Source organism: Vicugna pacos, chromosome 20, assembly GCF_048564905.1.
Source record: "Vicugna pacos chromosome 20, VicPac4, whole genome shotgun sequence".
NCBI lineage: Eukaryota > Metazoa > Chordata > Mammalia > Artiodactyla > Camelidae > Vicugna > Vicugna pacos.
The window spans coordinates 23,938,828-23,959,014 of NC_133006.1; the positions used below are offsets into that span (position 1 = coordinate 23,938,828).

A 20,187-nucleotide genomic window follows, 5' to 3' on the forward strand; every position below is an offset into this window, starting at 1 on the left:
TGATCTGAAGAAGGCTAATTTATTTAAATTAATTTGACTCTGGCTCACAGTTTTGTCTTTCTTTTCTATGCTGGGGTCACTAGAAGCCCCTTCAATCCTACCACATCTCCCCACCACAAATCAGGGCAACTCGGAGATAGCTTTCTTGGCTGGGGGACCCGTTGGCTTCTCCTGTTCTCTCGCCTTCTCTTCATACATAAGGATCCTGGTTGAGATAGGAAGAGACATGGGGATCAGGGGACAGTCGGACAGTCGGACAGTCCTCTCAAGAGAATAGATCTTAGGCTGCTGGAAATTCCATAAAAGGATAAGGGTTGTGAGGGTAGGAGGAGAAAGAGGAAGAGCAGGAGTGGGAGTGCTGGAGGCTGTGGGGACCAGAACCATGGAGGGGGATAGGATTTTGGAAGAGTCTCTCAAAAGATGGAAAAAATAGATGCTGAGTAGTGTAGAAGTTGAGCCTGGCTGGGGACAGAGGCAGGGGTGGAGAAAAAACAGGTAAGTATACAGGAGGTTGGAACTGGACCCTTACATTTTTAGGATGGCAGATCTCTTGCCCAACATCATCTTGAGAAAGTCAGAGTAGCTGAAAGTCTCCCCAGAGCCACTGGATACCTCCTGGATTAATTTCTTTAGCTCCAGGTGGGTCTTGGGGACCCCAAGTTTCTCCAGCATTTGCTTCAGGGACATGATATCTGGAGGCAGATGATGGAGGTGAAGAGAGGAGGACGCTCTCTCTCTATCTCCCCCCGCCCACTTCCATATTCCCACTCCCCTTCCTCCTATCCTGGGAGCTAGGCTCTCTCCCAAACCATTGGGAATGGAGCACTGTAGGAAAGACCTCCCTCTTCCTAGATCTGCACACTCCCCCCAAATCACCCTTTTCTCACCGATATCTCCATTTCCATTCAGGTCAAACTCCATGTATTTCTCTGGGTGAGAGGAGAAAGCAAAGAGGATAGCACCGACTGGAGGGTCACAAGCAAGGGCAGGGCAGGGATTGAGAAGGGGGTTACTAGGTCAGGGAGAAGGTGAGGAGGAGGTAGGGCAGGGGGAGGAAGTGGGGGTTGGGGAGTTGAGAGGCCCTAGTAAGGTGTAGGGAACTAGAGGGGGTGCTGAGGGGCAGGACAGGGGAACAGACTGTAACTAGGGTGGCAATGTAGGCACCCTCCCATCTTCCCACCACAAAAGTCCACTGTTTCTTCTGTCTCTTCTCTGTTCTTAGGGAAATCCTATCCTCCTCACCCCTTCTCCACCCGTACAGTCTCCCCCTTACTCTTGAAGGCTTCCAGCTTGGAAGGCAGGTCCTCATCACTGTTAAATTTGGGATCATCCAGGAATTGCTGTGGGGGAAAGCAAGAGCCTGGGTTGGCCCTCTGGGTTCACCTCCCTGCCCCACACCCTGCCCCTTAGTTCTTCCTTTTACCTTGTTGATTTCATTGAGTCTCTCTTCTTGCTGGGCCTTCAGCAGTCCAAAGGCTTTTCCTCCTAAAGGGGCACCAAGGTTAATGTATCCTCACCCCTACCCCGTCATCTTCTCCTCACCCCCAGGCCCAGCCTGAGGCCATCACAATTCTTCCTTCATAGGTCATCTAACCACCCTCCTAGCCCCCAGCCCAGGACTGTCGAGCTCCTTTCTCCCATTTTAGGATCCTGCCTTATGCCACCTTCCCTACCCTGTAAATCCCTGATTTGGCTCATTGCTCAGCAGATGCTGGTGGAGATGTTGGTGGAAACAGACCAAACTGGCTGCCTCTCTCTGTCTGTCGGCTCTCCCACTAGCTTCCTGGAAGCCTCCCTCCCAAACTTCCTCTTTCCCCTCAGGTCCCAGGCCTCACTTCCCCATCAGTTTCTGCTGACACTAGCACCCAGGAAGAAGGAGGAGCTGGGTGTAGAAAAGAGATGAGAAAATAACATTCTCCTAAATTCCTCTTAAGGGGAGCCCAGTGTGTGCATGAAAGAAATATTTTGAGAAGCCACCAGAGGTGTTGGGGAAGGTCGGTAAGACCCCAGGGACATTTATTCTCAGGAACAAACGGTCTTTGAACAGGTCTGGACGTTCAGGTAACTCTAAGGCTCGGGTTTCACAAGTCTGGGCACGCAGGTTTGGATAGGGAGCGCAGGAAAGGCTGACTGAGGTTTCCTGCTCTGTGAATGGGAGGAGAACCTGAAGTCCGCTGACAGGTTTGGGAGGGTGGTGAGATGGGGTGCAGGGTCTGGAAAGGAAGAGAAACTTCTCTTCTAGCCTGGCAGCTCCAGAGAGGCACTTAGAAATACGGAACTAACAAAGGAACCTTAATTTGCTTCTGGATGTGCAGTGTAATCCTCTTATCTCCTTGGAAATTTTCAGTAAAATCGACATTGCTCAGGAATTCAAGAATTTAAGTAGATTCTTTGGAGCAACATGATACTGAGAGAGACCGGATTGGTGGACCCAAGGGACACCTTTATCCCCTTTGCTGCTCATTTTGGCTAATGGCTTCTAGGGGAGGCGAAGACGGAGCATCCCCCTCACTGAGACACATTTGTCTAAACTCCCTTCCATGAACTCCAGCCACTCTGCCCCAGATAGACACACCTTTCCTTCTCCTCTCCTCCCACAAGCTATTTCCCCTTCTACAGCTGCGAGGTTTTACTTCTCACTGCCCTCTCCCTGACCCATGCAGGTTGGGGGAGATGCTGGAGGGGACTCTGACCTCTTGGCTTCTCTTTATTGCAGCTGCCTCCTCCCTGAAGAGAAAGCTGCAACCCTGCAGCTGGATGGTCCAGTGGTCTCAGTGCCTAGTGGGAGGAATTCACTTTTTTATTCATACATCCATTCAACAAATATTTATTGAGTACGTACTATGATACCAGTTGTACTTCTCCACCCAGTGAACCAAATGAATGTAAACCCTTGTCCTCATGGACAGTCTAATTGGGGAAGACAGACAATAAAAATACTATATATAAAGTAGATAAACAAGTTTCTACTGTATAGCACAGGGAACTACCTTCAGTATCTTGTAGTAACCTATAATTAAAAAGAATATGAAAAGAAATATGTATGTATATGGATGACTGAAACATTATGATGCACACCAGAAATTGGTGTAACATTGTAAACTGACTATATTTCAATTACAAAATAAATAAATGAATAAACAAGTATATTAATGGCAGTAGGTGCTTATGGAGAAGAGCTAAGTATGGAGGAGAGGGCTAGGAAGGGCTGTGTGGACTGCAGTTTTTTTTTAATTGAGTTATAATATTGTTTCAATTTCCAGTGTAGAGCACAATTTTTCAGTTATACATGAACATACATATATTCATTATCGCATTCTTTTCCCTGTGAGCTACCACAAGATTGTGTATATATTTCCCTGTGCTATACAGTATAATCTTGTTTATCTATTCTACATATACTTGTCAGTATCTACAAATTTCGAACTCCCAGCCTGTCCTTTCCCACCCCCTCCCCCTTGGCAACCACAAGTTTGTATTCTATGTCTGTGAGTCTGTTTATGTTTTGTATTTATGTTCTTTTTAAAATATATATATTCCACATATGAGTGATCTCATATGGTATTTTTCTTTCTCTTTCTGGCTTACTTCACTTAGAATGACATTCTCCAGGGACATCCATGTTGCTGCAAATGGCGTTATGTTGTTTTTTTGTGGCTGAAGAGTATTCCATTGTATAAATATACCACATCTTCTTTATCCAGTTATCTGTCAATGGACATTTAAGCTGTTTTCCATGTCTTGGCTATTGTAAATAGTGCTGCTGTGAACATTGGGGTGCAGGTGTCTTTTTGAAGTAGGGCTCCTTCTGGAAATTGGACTGCAATTTTAAATACGGTGCTCGGGGAGGCTTCTCTGAGAAAGTGATATTTGAGCAAAGACTTTAAGGAGGTGAGGGAATACGCCACGTGGACAGATGGGAAAGGAGCGTTTCAGGCAGAGAGAACAGCAAGTGCAAAGGTCCTAAGGTGAGAATATGTCTAGATGTCTGAGTATTCATGGAGCAGCAGGGAGGCCAGCGCAGCTGGAGCCACATGTGTGAGGGGAAGCAGAGGCAAAAGATGCAGCCAGATTGTGTTGGGCCTTGTAGGCCATTGGGAAGAATCTGGCTTATATTTGGAGTGGATTACCTCCCAGAGTAGTAGTTCCATGGAGGGTGGCTTGGCCAACTACCAAAGTGACATAGAGTTTGGTGCTCAGAGAAACTTCCTGGGATAGAGAAAGTGACAGCTGCTCTGGCCATGGGACAAAAGTGAAGGATAAAGGGCATCGAGATGGGCCAGTGAGTGGAGAATGAAACTCAACCTAAACACAGATATGGGGAAAACCTGGGAAGAACAGAGATGCCAGAAGACACCTCTCTCCCAAACTCAGGGCCCCACCCCCTGGACCACAGAGAGGGCTTGCTCACAGTTAGGGCTGAAGGGGAGGCGGGACCTCTGGGCAGAGAGCTGCAGAGCAGCAAGGAATCTGATAAGAACCTAGAAATAAGGGAAGTAGATCACTTTGACGTTTAGGCTACACAATCTAGATCTGAGCAGAGACATGCAGAATCTCCTTAAAGCAGTGGTTCTCAATGACTGGTCCTTCCGTAGCATCATATGGAATCATGTTAGAAATGCACATTGTTGGGCCCCAGCCTGGGTCTGTGGAATCAGAAACTCTGGGAGTGGGGACCAGCAATAGCTTTTTTTTTAATAACTTAATTTTTTTTAAAGTATAGTCAGTTTACAATGTTGTGTTAATTTCTGGTGCAGCTCTGTAGAACCATAACTAGCTCACCGATGTTGCTGTTGCCAAAAGACTTTTCTAAAAAGCCTCCTTGTAGAGCTTTATGGGGAACATACCAACAGTTTATTTCTAAATTTCTCCTCTTGATGCCTGGAAACCATAAAGAAATTGGAAATACACACACACACATTTTCAGTGAAGCTAGGAGATAACCTACAAACTCCAATTTATGCGTTACATGTGACCAAATTCCCAGCTGAGCAGGCCATCCCCAGGAGTGCCTCTGGGAAGAGCAGAAGAGTAGGGAGGGTCCAATGACTGCTGGAAAAAAAAGCAGATATTCCTTCCTGGGAGGAAAGTCTTCATCCCAGGAGGGAAAAGCTGAAGTCAGAGCTGACTGAACAGATTCAAATACTTGTAAAGGTGGAGAGAGAATGATTTAACGTGCTCCAAAGAACCCAACCCAGAGGTGGCAGATTTCAGAAAGGGCCAGCAAAATTCTTCTAATATTAAGTAAATCCCCTTAGGTGCATTTGGCAGCCTGCAAGGTCTCTTGTGAAATAAAAAAAGCCTAAAGTTGGGGGTGAAATGCTTGCTTAACTGGGATATGTTCTCAGAGACCAAGGAGGTAGTGGCAACACAATATTTAAGGTAAACCATTGTTATGGCAAAAGAGGAGTCGTCGAAGTTGTAAGTCTGGAAAGCCCTCCTGGGCACTCTGCCCACCCTCACCTTCTAAACTGCCAACAGTTTAGAAGAATCTAGCTCATTTATAATGATGGGTAACACAACATGTGAGTAGGAAGACGGGGGAAAATACAGAAAACAAAAATACAAAGCCATTTCAAAAAGAACATTACATTTTATGGGAGAAGAGAGACATTTAATATATATTCTAATTTTAAAAATCATAAATAACTGTTGCAAAATTTTTTTTCTCTTTTTAAAATCTGAGTAGTTGTTTAGCATGAACAGTTTTTGTGAAATGCTTTTACTGTATTAATTGAGAAGATCATATGGACTTTCCTCCTTAATCTCTTAATGCAGGAGTTTGTATGAATAGAAACCAGGAATTGCATGAATAGTGAATTGCTTTCCTATGATAAAGACTGCTTGGTTAAGTTTTATATTATTTAGTAAATTCTATTCAGGTTTGCTAATATTTCTAAGTTTTTTTTTTCTCGCATCTGTCTTCGTGAGGGAAATTGTTATTGTCTTATAGTTTTATTTTCTCAAATTGTCCATATAGCAAGGGTATATTAGTCTCATGAAAGAAGTTGAGAAACTTTTCCTGTTTTTTGATCACTGGAATAATGTTTATATGATTGGAATGACCTCTGTTTTGAAGGTTTCACAACTATCTGGGTTTGGTGATTTTTTTGGTGGTTAAATTTTGAACATCTAATTCAGTTTCTTTAATGGTTACAAACATATCAGGCTTTTAATTTTTTCTTGAGTCAGTTTTGGTCATATTTTTTTTCTAGAAAATTATTCATCTTCTCAAAATCTGCAGTCTAAATATCTGCTGCATCTGACATTACATTCCCTTCAAATTACTTTTGTGTTTGCCTGTGTATGCCTTTTCTTTTCTTTTTCTGCTTTACCAATTTGGATAGAGATTTTTTAATATAAGAAGTCTCTGTAAATAAACGAATAAATAAATACTTAATTACCCTCCCCCCCAAAAAAAAACTAAAAAAAAAAAAATAAGAAGTCTCTGTAAATATGTATTTGTTTTCTGCTCTATTATTTTCTATTTCATTTATTTCTAAAATTATCTTTATTATTTCCTTCTAAGATTTTGGGGAGTTACTCTGTGCACTTTTTGTAATTTCTTGAGATATCTGTTCAACTCATTAATTTTCAAACTTTCTTTTGTAATATGCACATTTACTTTCTTCCATGAATTGTTTTAGCTACATTCCACAGTTTAGATATGCAGTGTTTTCCCTGTCATTCCATTCAAAATATTTTAAATTCCATTGTATTCTCTTTTAGCATTTTAATTATTTAGAAGTAGGTTTTTTAAAGTTTACAAATATGTTAGAAATGCATCTTTAAATTTTCCAAACATATGATAAATATTTTTTGTTACTCTTCAATTCTCATGGATTTTGGTCAGCAATTGTATTCTATAGATTTTGATTCTTTTTTCTAAATGTCTATCTGTGTACCTGAAAACAATGCCTACTTCCTAATTTTTCTAGTTATTCTAATATACTGCATAGTTCCATTAGAGCAAAATTGTTGATTGTCTGGTTTCACTCCTCTATGTCTTTAGGTTGACTTACCACTTTCTGAGAGATGTAAGTTAAAGTCTTCTACTAATATTATAGGGAAAAAAAAAAAAAAAAGGATCCTTGCACGGAGAGTCTGAGGGCACCCAGGAGTGGTCCCAGCTATCCAGCCTGGCAGAGTCAGGGAAGGCTTCTCAGTGGAGGGTGATCAGTCCCCAGAGGGAAAGGTGAGTACTTTGCCAGTGTTGGCTCATTCTTCCACTCAGAGGGAAATCAGGGAGAAAGGGAGTGAGAGATGGAGTAGGGGAAAGAGATGTGCTGATGGGGAAGGGTGGGAGGGACATCATAGAGTAAGATGAGAAAGCAAAAAGAGATGTGGAGAGAGGTGGGGGAAGAGAAAGGGAGAAATATGAAGAGAGAATGAATTAGTGAATAAGCAGACGTGTACGTGCACTCACACACACACGTGTGTGTGTGTGTGTGTAGAGAGAGAGATAAAGATATTTAGAGGGATGTGGCATGTGGGTAGAGAGATAGGGAAGAAACAAATGGTAAAAAATAATAAAGACAGACAAAAAAGAGTTACGGGCAGAATGTTGAAGATATAGGAGATAAGGCAAGAAGTGAGGGAAAGAGAGCCCAGGGAAGATGAAGACAGGATGTTCGCTCCACATTACTCTCTGGGGCTGGGCATGGGGTGTTGATAGGACAAGGCAAGGGACAGACAGAAGCTAAAATTAAGGCCCGGTTGGGAAAAGCCATGTATTGGTTCCTCAGGCTGCCTCATGCTCTGTGACCACCAGGGGGCAGCCCTTGCCTTGCCGTGGAACCTCAGTGCCACAGCCTCTGCTTAGATGGCCCTGAGGAGGCAGCCACTGTTGATGGAGAATGGCTGTTACTCCTCCCCAGATTGTCGGGTACCTGTGCTTGTCTGGGTGGTTCAGAAAGGCTCAATAACTTGTTCAAGATCATGTAATCAGTTTGTAGGGAAGCTGGCATTTGAATCTAGCCTGACTCCAAGCCAGCGTTCTTAACCATAAAATCGGCTCACAGCAAAAGAGAATGTGACAATGAATGTATGTATGTTCATGCATAACTGAAAAATTGTGCTCTACACTGGAATTTGACACAACATTGTAAAATGACTATAACTCAATAAAAAAATGTTAAAAAAATCCACAAAATCAATGCTTCTTCAAAAAAAAAAAAAAAAAAAAGGCTAGCAGTCCATGCTCTCCCAGCATTCCACAGGGGACCCGGTTCTCACCCAGGATGAGCGAGGCAGGCACCCGGAACCCGGCTGCAGTGGAGCTTGCTTCCCCTAGGTTGAGCCCCTTTATGTTGCATGTTGATGTTCGGGGCTCCAGGGTCCCTTTTCTCTGGTCCTACAGGAGGGCAGATGGAGCAGGAAGAATAGAGTTTCTCTTGGGGCAATAAAGGTTGTTGTGATGTGTGGGGAAAAGGCTCCAGATCACTGCAGTGAAGGGTGGGAACTGCACAGTCTACGACTGTATTATGAAAGAGAGCTGGAAACACGGACAGAAAGAGTATGTATTAATGTGAAAGGAACCAGAGAGCAAATGTGCAGTGAGGGCTGGGCAGGTTTCCCCCAGCACATTACATGTCATCCTTCTTTTCTTTGTGCTGTGTTATCTCATGTAGGTGGGTAATATGTATCCAAGAGTGTGTGGTGTACTCTTGTACTAATCCTCCATAACCTTGGAGTTCTGTGTATTGCAATATGTTTTTCACTTTTGTCTTTAAAAATATATTTTACTACAGAAAACTACATTTTCTAGAAACTAGAAACTACATTTGTAATTGCTCAATAATGTGAGTTAAATAATGAATAAAATAATCAAAATGAGTGAATTTACCAGTGGGTGATAAATCTGTGCAGAATGCACTAGGTAAAGCAGACCTCTGTGAGAGGTGTATCCCTTTAGTGGAGACCAGAATATGAATGAGTCCAAACTTCTCCATCAGCTGCACTCTCTCTGCCAGTCCACCCAAGTCCACACAGTCTAAGTGAAACCGGATGACTGCTATGTAAATGCAGCTTCCAGACAAAGTCCCTAGCAACCCCCTGCAGCCGCCAGCTGATGGATGGCGTCAGCTAATCCTCTTATTTATAGAATTTCTAGAGCAGCCCTGGGGGAGGGCCAGAAGGGAATGGATGGGATTGGCTTGGGCACTGTTGAGCCAAGGGGAGGGGAAGTAGTTTAGCTCTGGGCCCAGAAAGTCTCCTGGAGGCTTATTCTGGGTAAAGGGTTGATCTTCTTGAACCTCAGAAGGTGGGGGAACCACTTCCTGGTCTCACTTGTCCACCAACCCATCCTGACTTACCAACCATCTAAGCTCCACCCTCTCCCTCAAACCTGCCCACATGCTGCCCGCACTTCCTAGTGACCCAGATACCGCTGTCTGCAACATCCTCTTTCCTCAGGGAGGCAAGCATTTGATGCCCGATGTCCTAGGCAGTTGAGTCCTTGGTAAGTGATGTGTGAGTCCTGTGTGTTATAGGAAGCCCCCCACCCCCATCTAGTGACCCAAGGCCTGGTCACAAGTAGTGGGTCATTCTTCCTCCACCCAGACCTCACTGCTCAGGTTCCCCTTGTCAACAGGAACGCCCTCTGACATGGCCCGGATGCTGTTGCTCGTCTTTATCACAGTCCATCCAGGTGACAAGGCTTTCTTCTAGGACCCTGAGGGGTGTGGGGCTGGGAGGAGGGAGGAGGCTGGATATAGATGCCCCAGTTCACAGTTCCTTCCATGTCACCTCCTCGGAGGGTCATTCCCCAGCTTCCATCCCAGAATTCTTTTCTTCTCAGCCACCTTCCTGAAGAGATCAAATTTAAAGAACCAGTAAAAAGGAAGGAAGGGCTTGAAGGATGGGGTCAATTTTTTTTTAAAGTGGTCAGTTTTAATTTGATGAGTTTAATACGCCTATTAAACAAAATCTATTATCTAGGGTCTAGATCAAATTAGCAGTTTGGGAGACCTAATTAAATCTGTTTCTTAATGAACCTGATTTTAATTATCAGGCAGATCCATTAACTAAATGCAGTGTGAACTCCAGACCCTCAGCTTCAGCATCACCTGGGATCTGGGGCAAATTCCCAAGACCCACTCCAGACCCAGTGAATAAATAAGGCTGGGAGTGGGGACTCGGAATCTGTCTTAACAAGCACTCCAGGTGGTGCCAGTGTGCCCTCAAGTTTGAGAATCACTGAAATAGAAGCATGACTGGTAAATTTCATTAACTAAAGAATTTAATCAAGGATTTTAGTAATTGGTTTAATTCATCAATTTAAATGAGTTAAACAGTGATCTCAATCAATTATAGCCATGTCTTCACCTGGAGATTTAATTAGTTAATACTCTTTAACAACAACAATAACAAAAATTAGCAAAAGTGGTCTACTACTGAATGCTGTTAGTACTAAAATAATACTTGGAATAATGTAATTAATGATATTTAATTAGGCAGCCACGTTCATTAATGAGCTTCAATTTCACTGTGACAGGTTAAGTTTCAGCAAAATGTTACTAGTGAATGTAGCTGGAGAATGATGGGAGAGGGTGACAGTTGGTATGGGAAAGAATTTGAAAAACTATTTAATAAGCAATGTTAAGAAATTAGGTTGGTAAAGAGAAAAGGGTTTTAATGAGGCATCTAAGGACTTGTCCCTCTGGGCCCTCTGTGGGTAGGGGTACAGCTGGGGTATTCTACTGCAAGCTCTCTTGTCTTTTGGAGTTTTGTTTGTTTTGTTTTAGAGGGGAGGTAATTAGGCTTATTGTTTATTTTTTTAAATGGAGGTACTGGGGACTGAACCCAGGACCTCGTGCATACTGAGCACGCACTTTACCACTGAACTATATACCCTCTCCCACTCTTGTCTTTTATCTTTGGAGTAGCTAGGGGATTGTTTCTTTGGGTCTTCTCTCTGCCCCCAGGATCCTGTGTTCTTTGGGTGTCCCAGCTCCCTGAGATCCACACCCAGGAGGGCCCCCCTGCCTCCCTACCCTGTTCCTTCAATACCAGCCAAGGGAGAATGGCCACTGGGTCTGTCACATGGTACCAGGACAAAGTGGCCCCAAGGAAGAAGGTGAGAGATGGGACCCCAGAGTTCAGGGGCCATCTGGCCCCTCTTGCCTCTTCCTGCTTCCTCAGTGCCCACGAGGCTGAGCTGAACATCTGGGACACCTGAGACCATGATGCCAGAGTCAGCACATGCCAGATGGAGGTACTGGGCCTGGGTGTTGGAACAGGGAATGGGACTCTGCTACTGATGGAGAAAGATGAGTTGCTGAGAAGTTGTCTGGTGCTCCTTGTCTGGAGGCTCCACTCTCTCTAGAAGTTGAGAGACCTTCCTGAGGCCCGCTGCCTTCTGTCCCTCCCTGACCCTGTGCACGCCTCTTCCCCAGGCATCCTTTACTTAATGCTCCCCACCCCTTGCCCACATGCAGGACCCCCTCTACTAGTGGCCGGCACAGCCCTCCTCTTTCGGGATGGATTCTATGCCTTCAGCTTTCTCTCTGTGGCCATGGGCAGTACCATCTATTATCAGGGCAAATGTGGGTAATAGAGCCGGGACAATGGCTGAAGAGATGAGAGGGTCAGTGAGAGGCCTGGAGGAGGAGACAGAGACCAAGAAGGGGAGGAGGGCTCCAGCGCTGCGCGATTCCTGTCACCTCTTCATCAGGCCACTGTCACCTGGGAACACACTGCCCCTCCCTGGATGGCCTCTGATAAGTGATTCCAGACCCCAGTGATCCCAGTGTTCTTCAAGAGACCCCAATAAATCCCTCTCTGCCTCACCATTAGCTGCTTCTTATGAGTCTTGTGTATTTCTTCTCCATCTTCAGATGCCCCCATGTGCCCCTCTCCGGGTTCTCCCGACTGGCTCTTACTCTCCCTTCTACCAAATTGGGCCTGGACTGGCCCAAGAAGGGAGCTTCCCAGCACTCCTGCCTAGACCCCCCTCCCACCACCACCATTCTGGGACTCAACGTACCTCCCTCTCCCACGCTCAGGAGGCTAAGTCCCATTCTCCTGAGAAATGCAGTTTCAGGCATGATTAGTCCTACTTGTCAATGGCCCATAGACAAATTCTCTTTTCTGGCCTTCAGAGGAGCGTGGGTCCCTCAACACCCTTCTTCACCCAACACCCTTCTTCACCCAACGAATCCCTATCTGACCCCAGAGCGAGCGGGAGGGTAAGTCACTTAGACTTTGATGGTGGCCATGTGGAGCCGGGGTTTGAGAGGGATGGAGAAGCCCAAGACACAGAATGTGTGAGATCATGGTCTTTACTGGGTGAAACTCAGGGCGGCCCTGACCACCCGCCTGGGGTGGGGGAGGCATTTGGGGGTGCTCAGGTGGGTTTGTTCTTGACAATGCAGGCGTAGTCAGTGCTGAGGTCCTCCTTTCTGTCTTCCCTTTCTTGGTTGCGGAGGTCAGGTCCCTCCCGCTCCGGCAGCCTCAGCAGGGTCGCATAGTGGAGCTCCTGTTCCGGGAGCTGGGACTGGGCCCGGGCAGAAGGCGCTGACAGGAGGTCACCCAGGAGCCTCCCCACCAACCCCAACCCTTCCTTCTGAGTGCTTGCCATCCCCACCCCTGCTTTCTTGCCTCATTGCCTCCTCATAAGGGGAGATTCCATCTCTTTCCATCTCTCTCTCTCTCCCACCCTTTTCTCTTTGGGTCTCTCTCACTCTCATTCTCCCTCTTATTTTTCTTTTGGTTTCTCTCTTATTTTCCCTGTGTCTCTCTCATTCCCTCTCTGACTCTCTCATGCTCCTGTTTCTCTCTCTTCTCTTGCCTACCCCCACCACAGCCCTCACATCCCCCTCTTGTGGCCCCATCACCCACTTCCCTGCCCGCAGACTCACCCCGCTCCTCTCCAGCCTCTTCACTGGAAGAAAACAAGAAGCTCAGCTCAGCCCTCCTGTTGTGCCATCTTCCAGCCCCTCACTCCGCCTCCCCACCCCCAGCAGGCATTTCCTCACTTGCCAACTTCCCTGTGGTTCACACGGCCAAAGACATGGCCTCTCTCTTTGGACACTCTCCCCTCCCTTCTCCCACCAGACTTCTGCCCACTTCGTCACTCAGGATTGGTGGAGACTTGGAGAGACAGTGGTAGGAAGGGTGTGGTATAGAGGGCAGGTAGCAGGGGGCATGGCCGAGGAGCAAGGAGCAAATGAGGGAGCTAAGGGTGGTGGGGCTTACCTCTCACATGGAGCCGACACAGGCAGATGGACAGAATGACCAAAACCAGGAGCAGGAGTCCCCCCAGCCCTAAGGTCGCATACCTGTAAAGACATAACTCTGTAGGGAAAAGGGGAGAGTATTAAAGAGCCCATTTCTCTTCAGCTCACCCTATCCTCCTGGTTGGCCGTGGATCTCAGCTCCTCTCTCCAACAGTGTTAGAGGCAAAAGATTCTCTGAGAGATCCTTCACCCCAGACTGCATTCCCTCACCTCCCACCAGAGGTAGCCATCCCTCACGGGTTACCTCATTCACCCCTCAGAAGCCTCCCACTGCCATCCCTGCCCTCTCTGGGCCTCCCCATGAAGTCCCTTGTCCACCTGCACTGGCTGGTCCCGAGAGGCCCTGGCCACCTACTCATGAACCACACACACCACTTTTTACCTACGGTTCCCTGTGCACCACAGCCCTCCCTGGGCAGAGCACTGCCTTACCTTGAGGCTCACAAACCATCACTAGGTTGGGAATTGAAGACTGGCCTGCAGGTAAGAAAACCTGGCCCCTGCTCTTCCAGGCTAAATGGCCTGGGGTGAGTCACGTGCCCCAAGTTCCTTATCTGTGGTAAAGTTCAGGGCCCTCTGTTACAATCATTTCCCAGGCTGAGGAGCCTTTGTTACGGGCCAGACCTGAATGGGGCGCTTTCTGTTTGTCACTGCAAATCCCCGTAACAAGGACATCCAGCCCAGCAGTGGCAGAACTGGGGTTCAAGGCCAGCTCTGTCCAGCTCCAGAGCTCACCTCCTTTCCCCCACTCCAGGCTGACCAGCTGGTTCACAGGGCCCTCTCCAGCACTGGATAGTTCTAGGTTCTGGTGAGGGGGCTGAGGGAGGAGCCAGGGTAGGGCGTGTGGGGACTGGTGGGGAAACAGGGAGGGCGGTGCCCAGTGCCACCTGGCCACTGGGGCTGCTCCTTCAGCCCCAGAGCAACTCGGGAGAACAGGGCCCTGCTGGGCTGGTGTGGAGAGCTGCTTCCCTTGGGCAGATATTGCTGGGGCTGAAGTAGGGCCTGGAGGTGTGTCTGGGGTCCGTAACTTCCCCTCAGGCACTTCCTGCCCTGCAACCACTGGTTCCTGTTTGAGGGCGAAGAGGGGTCGCTGACTTCACCCTGAGCCAGATGCACTGACCAGGGTCTGGAAACTGAGACCATCCTGGGTTCAGGAGGAATGCTGGGGTTTGTGTGGGTGGGGGGAGCAGAAGCACAGGTGGAGAGGAGGATTTGGGTGGTCATGAGGGGCAGTGGGAGTGGAACTAGGTTGTTTTAAATTTCTCTGGGGAGCAGAGACAGAGGCTGGACAGAGGATTCCTCCAGGGCCAAGAGAAAGCCATACTCTCCCTTCCCTCATCTTAGCTGCTCCTCCCTCTGGGCTATGTCTATCCCCTCCCTGGGTTTCCCCCGTGAGGGTTCCAGCTTACCCAGACTCTGTGGCCTGCGGGTGGACACGCTCCAGACCAGCTAGAGCTGCCTGGGATGTGTTGCCACCTCAGACATTCCTGCCCCTCCTCTGGTTTAACTTCTCCCCCAGCCTGGGTGACTGTCCAGCATCGTTAGGAGAGGAAGTTAGGCTTTGAGGGTTAGGGTTACAACATCTTTCCTTTCAGACTCCTGAGTCTGTAACTTAGCCTGTGAACCCCAGCAGCTCCAGCCTTCCTACCGAGCCTGCAAATCGCCAGTGAACATATGCCTTCCAGGTGCCTTCCCTGATTACCTTTTCCTGGTGCATCGCTGAGAGCTCATGATCCTGGTGTATGTGTGTGGACACACACCCCAGCTCCTGCAGCTGACTGGGAGTTCTGGTGGATTTAGGGTAACTTCCTGGTGTTCTAGAGCTGTTTCTAACACTTGGGTGACTGATTAACAAATGGGAGAGTCAGAGGGAGCTGTATCTACATGAGCACTGCTAATAGATCAAGGACAGAAAGCTGATGATAAGTTGGTGCTGGGAAAGGATGTGTGGGCAATCCAGGTGGGCTTCCTGCAGGGGGCAGCATTCTGATGTTAAGCACAAAAGTAAGGGTGGCTATCTGAAACCCTCTGGACAGATGAAGGCCTCTTAGCGGCACTGTGATGGAGAGGGTGATGGATGCTGGAGGATGGCACACCTAGTCATTGAGGAGGGTGAAGACTGAGGACTCGTGAAAGCCAGGCGTGGGGAGGAGATCTGGTGCCTGGGTCCATATGCACTTGTGTTTCCTTCTCCAAATTCAGAAACTTTCTGTTATTTCCTCCCCTTCCCCTATTCACGATGTTCCCCATGCAGGATAGTAGAACAATATTCAGTTTTTAAAAATGTTTTATTATTAAAATGTTCAAACGTAGAAAAAATTAAAAGAATTTAACAGTGAACGTATCCCTACGACCTAGATTCTACAATAAGTACTTTTCTATATTTGCTTTATCACATGTCTATCAATCCATCTCATTTTTTGATACCTTTCAAAGTTGCAAACATCAGTACATTTTACCTCTAAACCCTTTACGATGCTTATCATTGACTTGAGTTCAGTATTTGTTTCCCCATTTCTTTTTTTGGGGTGGTAAGGAAGGCAAGATTTACATACACTGAAATGCACAAATCTGAGGTCAGTACTCAGTTCTTAAACTGTCTTGTGGTTAAGGGCATGGAGCCAGACTGCCTGGGTTCAAATCCTGACTCTGCCACTTGTGTGTTACTTTCCACAAATTCCTTAACCAATATGTGCCTCAGTTTCCTCTCAGTTTTTGTCAGGATTAAAAGCATTATTATATATAAAGGGTGTAGATCTGTGGCAGACACACGCCAAATGCTTTTTGTATATTAGCTATATTTTATCATCATTATTATTAATATTGCCAGAACACACAGAGATATCAAGAAGGGGAGATGATCTGGGACTAGCTCTAACTTCCTTGACCTGGTTTTTCCTCCTTTCGACTCCTACTACACTGCCTACTATAGCATTCATTTGGTCCATACTGCTTTGTTTTGCTTACTCATTCATTTATTTGTCCTTTCTTCACTTAACACTTAGCCAGCATCTATAAATGGATGGGGCTCATTCTAGATTGAGAAGCTCTCTGGGGGTGGGTGCCTCATCACTCTCCTGTCTGCACTACGTGTAGCAAGAGAGGTAACACTCCATTTCCATCCCTCTTCAGTGAGTTAACAGTCAGTGGTGAGGCTGAGGCCCCCTTCAGCTGTCATCACTGTGGACTGGTGCCTTACTCACTTAGCTCTGGGGGCTAGGAAGGAGCAAAGGAATGGGAGGGGCTCAGCCCAATGTGGGGATAGGTTCTTCTTATGGACCTAGACATCCATCCCTCAAGACCCCAGTTCCTGTCTTCCTATTCCAGCCCTTGACCTCAGGGATACAGTCCTCCCTCCAGAACCCACCTCTGGGGTGCAGAAGAATGCAGACCACACTGGAAATCTAGAGTTCTGCATTCTCACTGCAGCTGCCTGACTTTCTGCAAGCTACCTTCCCTCCCTGAGTCTCAGTTTCCCTCCCCACTGAGTCAGAAGATCTCTAAGGCCCCCTTGAGCTCTACCCTGAAAGCCTGCCTCTTCACCCCAACTGCTTCCCCAGTTCAGAGAACCCAAGCATCCAGCTGCCCCACCCTAGCTCTGGGTAAACAGGAAGCAGGGTGAGTGGAGCAGGGGTGTGCGGAAAGTCCCAGCCAGGTGTGTGGGTCTATGGGGAGGGGGTGGCCCCACCCCTGAGGTATGAAAGCCCCCCTGCCTTGGCCCTGGCTCAGTCTCAATGGGGGCACTGGGGCTGGAGGGCCGGGGCAGGAGGCCTCAGGGGAAGGGATGCCTCCTGCTGGCTGTGGCAGGAGCCACTTCCCTGGTGACCCTCCTGCTGGCTGTGCCTATCACTGTCCTGGCTATGCTGGCTTTGGTGCCCCAGGAGCAGGGAGGACTGGTGAGTGGCTGCAACAAATCCTTGAAGAGCTGTAAATTGCTGCTGCTCACTCACCTCTGGTTATGCCTGAGGGTTTCTTGCCTCATCTTGCTGAGCTGGTTTGGCTGTCCTCAGTGAGGATGTCTTGTCTGTCTCTTTGCTGGTCTTCCTCTCCATGTTCCTGTGATGCTGTTGTGTCCTGATGTCTCCAAGCCCTTTACTGGTTGTCTGCCTGTCTCCTCTTCTCTTCCCAAGACATACTCGGGCCTCTGTCTCTCTGCCCAAGTACAGATGCCTTGCTTGCTCTCCATTCCAGGGAGGTGTGTGTTGAGGCTGGGGTTGGTGGAAGAGTTTGGGTCTATGTTGGGAATGGGAGGGGTGGGGTTGGTATCAGCTAAGACTGAACTCTGGGCACTGTGACCCCACCCACTCAGGTAACGGGGACTGCTGACCCAGGCGCACAGGCACAGGCCAGGCAGCAACTGGGTAAGAGCAGACCATCTCCCCCTCCCCGGCTCCTGCCTCTCAGGGACTCCCAGCTCCCATCCATCTGCATCCCCAGATACCCTCTTCCTCCATGAATCCAGGTGCCCCATCCCTGGGCCCTGGTGCCCTGTCGTCTTAGGAGGACTGTGTGTGAGTGGCTGCCCTACCCCCAATTGTGGACCCTTTGCCCCTTCCAGAGTCCCAGGAGCAGCCAGAGGAGGAGGTAGAAACAGATCTCAGCCCCAGGCTCCCAGCTGCCCATCTCATTGGTAAGGATCTCATAGACCTGAATAGTCCATGAGTGCCAATTCTGCTCTGTTATTCCTGTGCTCAGTTGCCCAGCTGCTCCACCGCCACTCTAGTGCCCACCCTTCCGCTTGTCCAGCATTCTTGTTTCTCGCTTCTCCTCCGGAGGAGGCAAAACCCGGCCTGGATCTTCCCATTACGGCGCTCTGCACGGCACACCCAGGTGCCCTCGGTCCCCAGCCAATACTCACACTGGCAGAGTGAGCGCCATCACCCCGCTGCCCCGAGCCCGGCTGGCTTCCTGCCGGGGATTAAAAAGCACCACTCCCCCAACACCAACCCCCAACTCCCTCTTCCCCCGCTGGCTCCCGCTCACCATCCCAGAAAGTCTCGGGCCTGGGTCACTCCTCTCGAGATCCCCGAGAGCCGACAGGCCGTTTCTCCGCAGGCGCTTGGACCACCGGGCAGGGGCTAGGCTGGGAGACGAAGAAAGAAGAGGCATTTCTGAGGAGCGGGACGCAGTTCTCTGGCGCCGAGGGGCTGGCCCTCCCTCAGGATGGCCTTTATTATCTCTACTGTCACATCGGCTACCGGGGCCGGGCGCCCCCTCCCGGCGGGGACCCCCTGGACCGCTCGGTCACGCTGCTCAGCCGGCTTTACCGGGCGGGGGGTGCCTACGGACCCGGGACTCCTGAGCTGCTGCTCGAGGGCGCAGAGACCGTGACCCCGGTCTTGGACCCCGCCCGGAGGCACGAGTACGGGCCCCTCTGGTACACGAGCGTGGGGTTCGGTGGCCTGGTGCAGCTCCGGAAGGGCGAGAGGGTGTACGTCAATATCAGTCACCCCGATATGGTGGACTACAGGAGAGGAAAGACCTTCTTTGGTGCGGTGATGGTGGGCTGAGGGCTGCCGGCGTCCTGGGGAAAACGACTGCATGGTGGGAGTGTGTGAATGAATCAGCCCAGATATTGGGGACTCAGACACCAGGGACCCCGTACCCGTGGGGAAAATGTAGGTGATGGGAAACTGATTTTGAGCCTTATGGAAATAAAGAATGTAAAGCTTTAGTGCTGCCAATACAGATGCTGAGATGCTAATGTGTCTTCATTCAGGGTGGGTACACAAGTCATGGTTAAATATACTGGGGTTATTTTGTGTGTGTGTGTGTTTTTCTGGTTTCTTGAAACAGTTCATGACATTTGGTATGGCCTCTGTTCCCTGGGTTGGGGGTCTGTGGATCCCATCCACTCCTGCCTCTGAATGGCCTTGCGCCATTGGCCCATTTGGATGGGTAGAAGGAAAGGGACCTTCTCAAATCCCAAAGCATCTCCATGCATCCTAATTCTCAGGGCCACATGGTCCCCCCTGGGACTCAACACTGCACTCTTTTCTCTTGGGTCCCTACCAGCAGTGACAGAGGTCATTACAGGGGAAGGCAAGCAGCACTCATAAAGGCCCAACTGGCAGAGTAAATCCAAATAGGGCTGATAATGAAGCACTGAGAAGTCAGCACTTCTCCCCTGCTAATTGCTTGAAGGCTCCATTAGCTAATATCTCACAGTCAACTCTTCTCTTCCAAGGGAAGAACCAACAGCTCATGGGATATGAAGTCAGAAGGCTGAAGGAGACAATTGGGAGGGTGATGAAGAAAGGGAGATGGGGTGGGGATAATGCCTAAGGACACCAAGAAGAACCTGGGGAGGAAGGGGAGGAAGAAAAGCTGATGCCACTTAGTCCTGTCCAGAATGGGATGGAAGGATATGAAGACCCTCACCTTCAGGTCCCCTTCTCTAAGAAGGGTGGGAGCCCCAGGGTGAGTGACAGTAGCCCCCTCACCCCATGACTAACATTTAGCCCTGGGCTGGAGGAGGCAGAAAGGAATCCAATGCTCTATCTAGGTTACCCCAGTGGGTCACCCCACCCCTGTGGCACACCACACGGTTTTCCCCGCCTGGCAGGAAGGAAAATGCAACTTCTGAGCCCAGAGGTGGGGCTACAACTCTCTGAGTCTTCGTTTCTGACTCCATATTTATCTTTGTGTCCAGAAGAGCCTTCCTGGGTGTGTGTTGGGGGGAAGATGGAGGGAATGCATTTTTCTTCTCACTTCTCCCATCTCACATCCCTCTCCTCATCCTTTGCCAAGAAAATCAGTGAGACCAAGCTGGCATGGAAGTCCTTGACCTACATCTTCTTCCTTGTTTATTTTCTTCTTTCTCTTCAATTCCTTCCACTAAGGGATGGAAGGGGATAGAAGACTGGGAGCTGGATAAAGGGAGAAAGCCAGAATTCACTGGGTGCTCTGCTAGGTACTCAGATGTAGTTTATTTAGGTCTTCTGTTCTC

The 20,187-nt window shown here is 48.4% G+C and overlaps 4 protein-coding genes across 11 annotated transcripts; 2 read left to right on the forward strand and 2 right to left on the reverse strand.

Moving 5' to 3' along the window:
- AIF1 (allograft inflammatory factor 1) lies at nt 1-1,827 on the reverse strand. Of its 2 annotated transcripts, none has more exons than XM_006215319.4 (6): nt 1,674-1,827; nt 1,424-1,485; nt 1,274-1,340; nt 888-929; nt 530-692; nt 1-205 (listed from the first exon to the last, which is right to left on the reverse strand). In XM_006215319.4, exons 1-6 carry the CDS (start codon nt 1,696-1,698, stop codon nt 121-123), a joined length of 444 nt encoding a protein of 147 aa, XP_006215381.1. In that variant the 5' UTR covers nt 1,699-1,827; the 3' UTR covers nt 1-120. The 2 variants fall into 2 exon arrangements, with proteins under 2 accessions (XP_006215381.1, XP_072801466.1); XM_072945365.1 differs by having other exon boundaries at nt 888-965.
- Nucleotides 1,828-9,606: 7,779 nt separating this feature from the next.
- On the forward strand, nt 9,607-11,796 carry NCR3 (natural cytotoxicity triggering receptor 3). Its single transcript, XM_015248704.3, is given in 4 exon segments — nt 9,607-9,649; nt 10,926-11,285; nt 11,439-11,546; nt 11,675-11,796. Coding segments are annotated over 4 exon segments (633 nt in total).
- Nucleotides 11,797-12,267: 471 nt separating this feature from the next.
- Nucleotides 12,268-18,360, reverse strand: LST1 (leukocyte specific transcript 1). Of its 7 annotated transcripts, none has more exons than XM_072945367.1 (5): nt 18,222-18,360; nt 17,189-17,471; nt 13,198-13,280; nt 12,861-12,883; nt 12,268-12,496 (listed from the first exon to the last, which is right to left on the reverse strand). In XM_072945367.1, the coding sequence occupies exons 2-5, from the start codon at nt 17,218-17,220 to the stop codon at nt 12,347-12,349; spliced, it is 288 nt and encodes a 95-aa protein (XP_072801468.1). In that variant the 5' UTR covers nt 17,221-17,471; nt 18,222-18,360; the 3' UTR covers nt 12,268-12,346. The 7 variants fall into 7 exon arrangements, with proteins under 7 accessions (XP_072801468.1, XP_072801470.1, XP_072801474.1 ...); XM_072945369.1 differs by having other exon boundaries at nt 17,189-17,446; nt 18,222-18,346; XM_072945373.1 differs by lacking the exon at nt 18,222-18,360 and adding an exon at nt 18,097-18,163 and having other exon boundaries at nt 17,189-17,446.
- LTB (lymphotoxin beta) lies at nt 15,606-18,928 on the forward strand. The gene is made up of 4 exons (XM_015248817.3): nt 15,606-17,134; nt 17,548-17,599; nt 17,797-17,868; nt 18,294-18,928. The coding sequence occupies exons 1-4, from the start codon at nt 16,973-16,975 to the stop codon at nt 18,746-18,748; spliced, it is 741 nt and encodes a 246-aa protein (XP_015104303.2). The 5' UTR covers nt 15,606-16,972; the 3' UTR covers nt 18,749-18,928.
- Nucleotides 18,929-20,187: the final 1,259 nt, after the last annotated feature.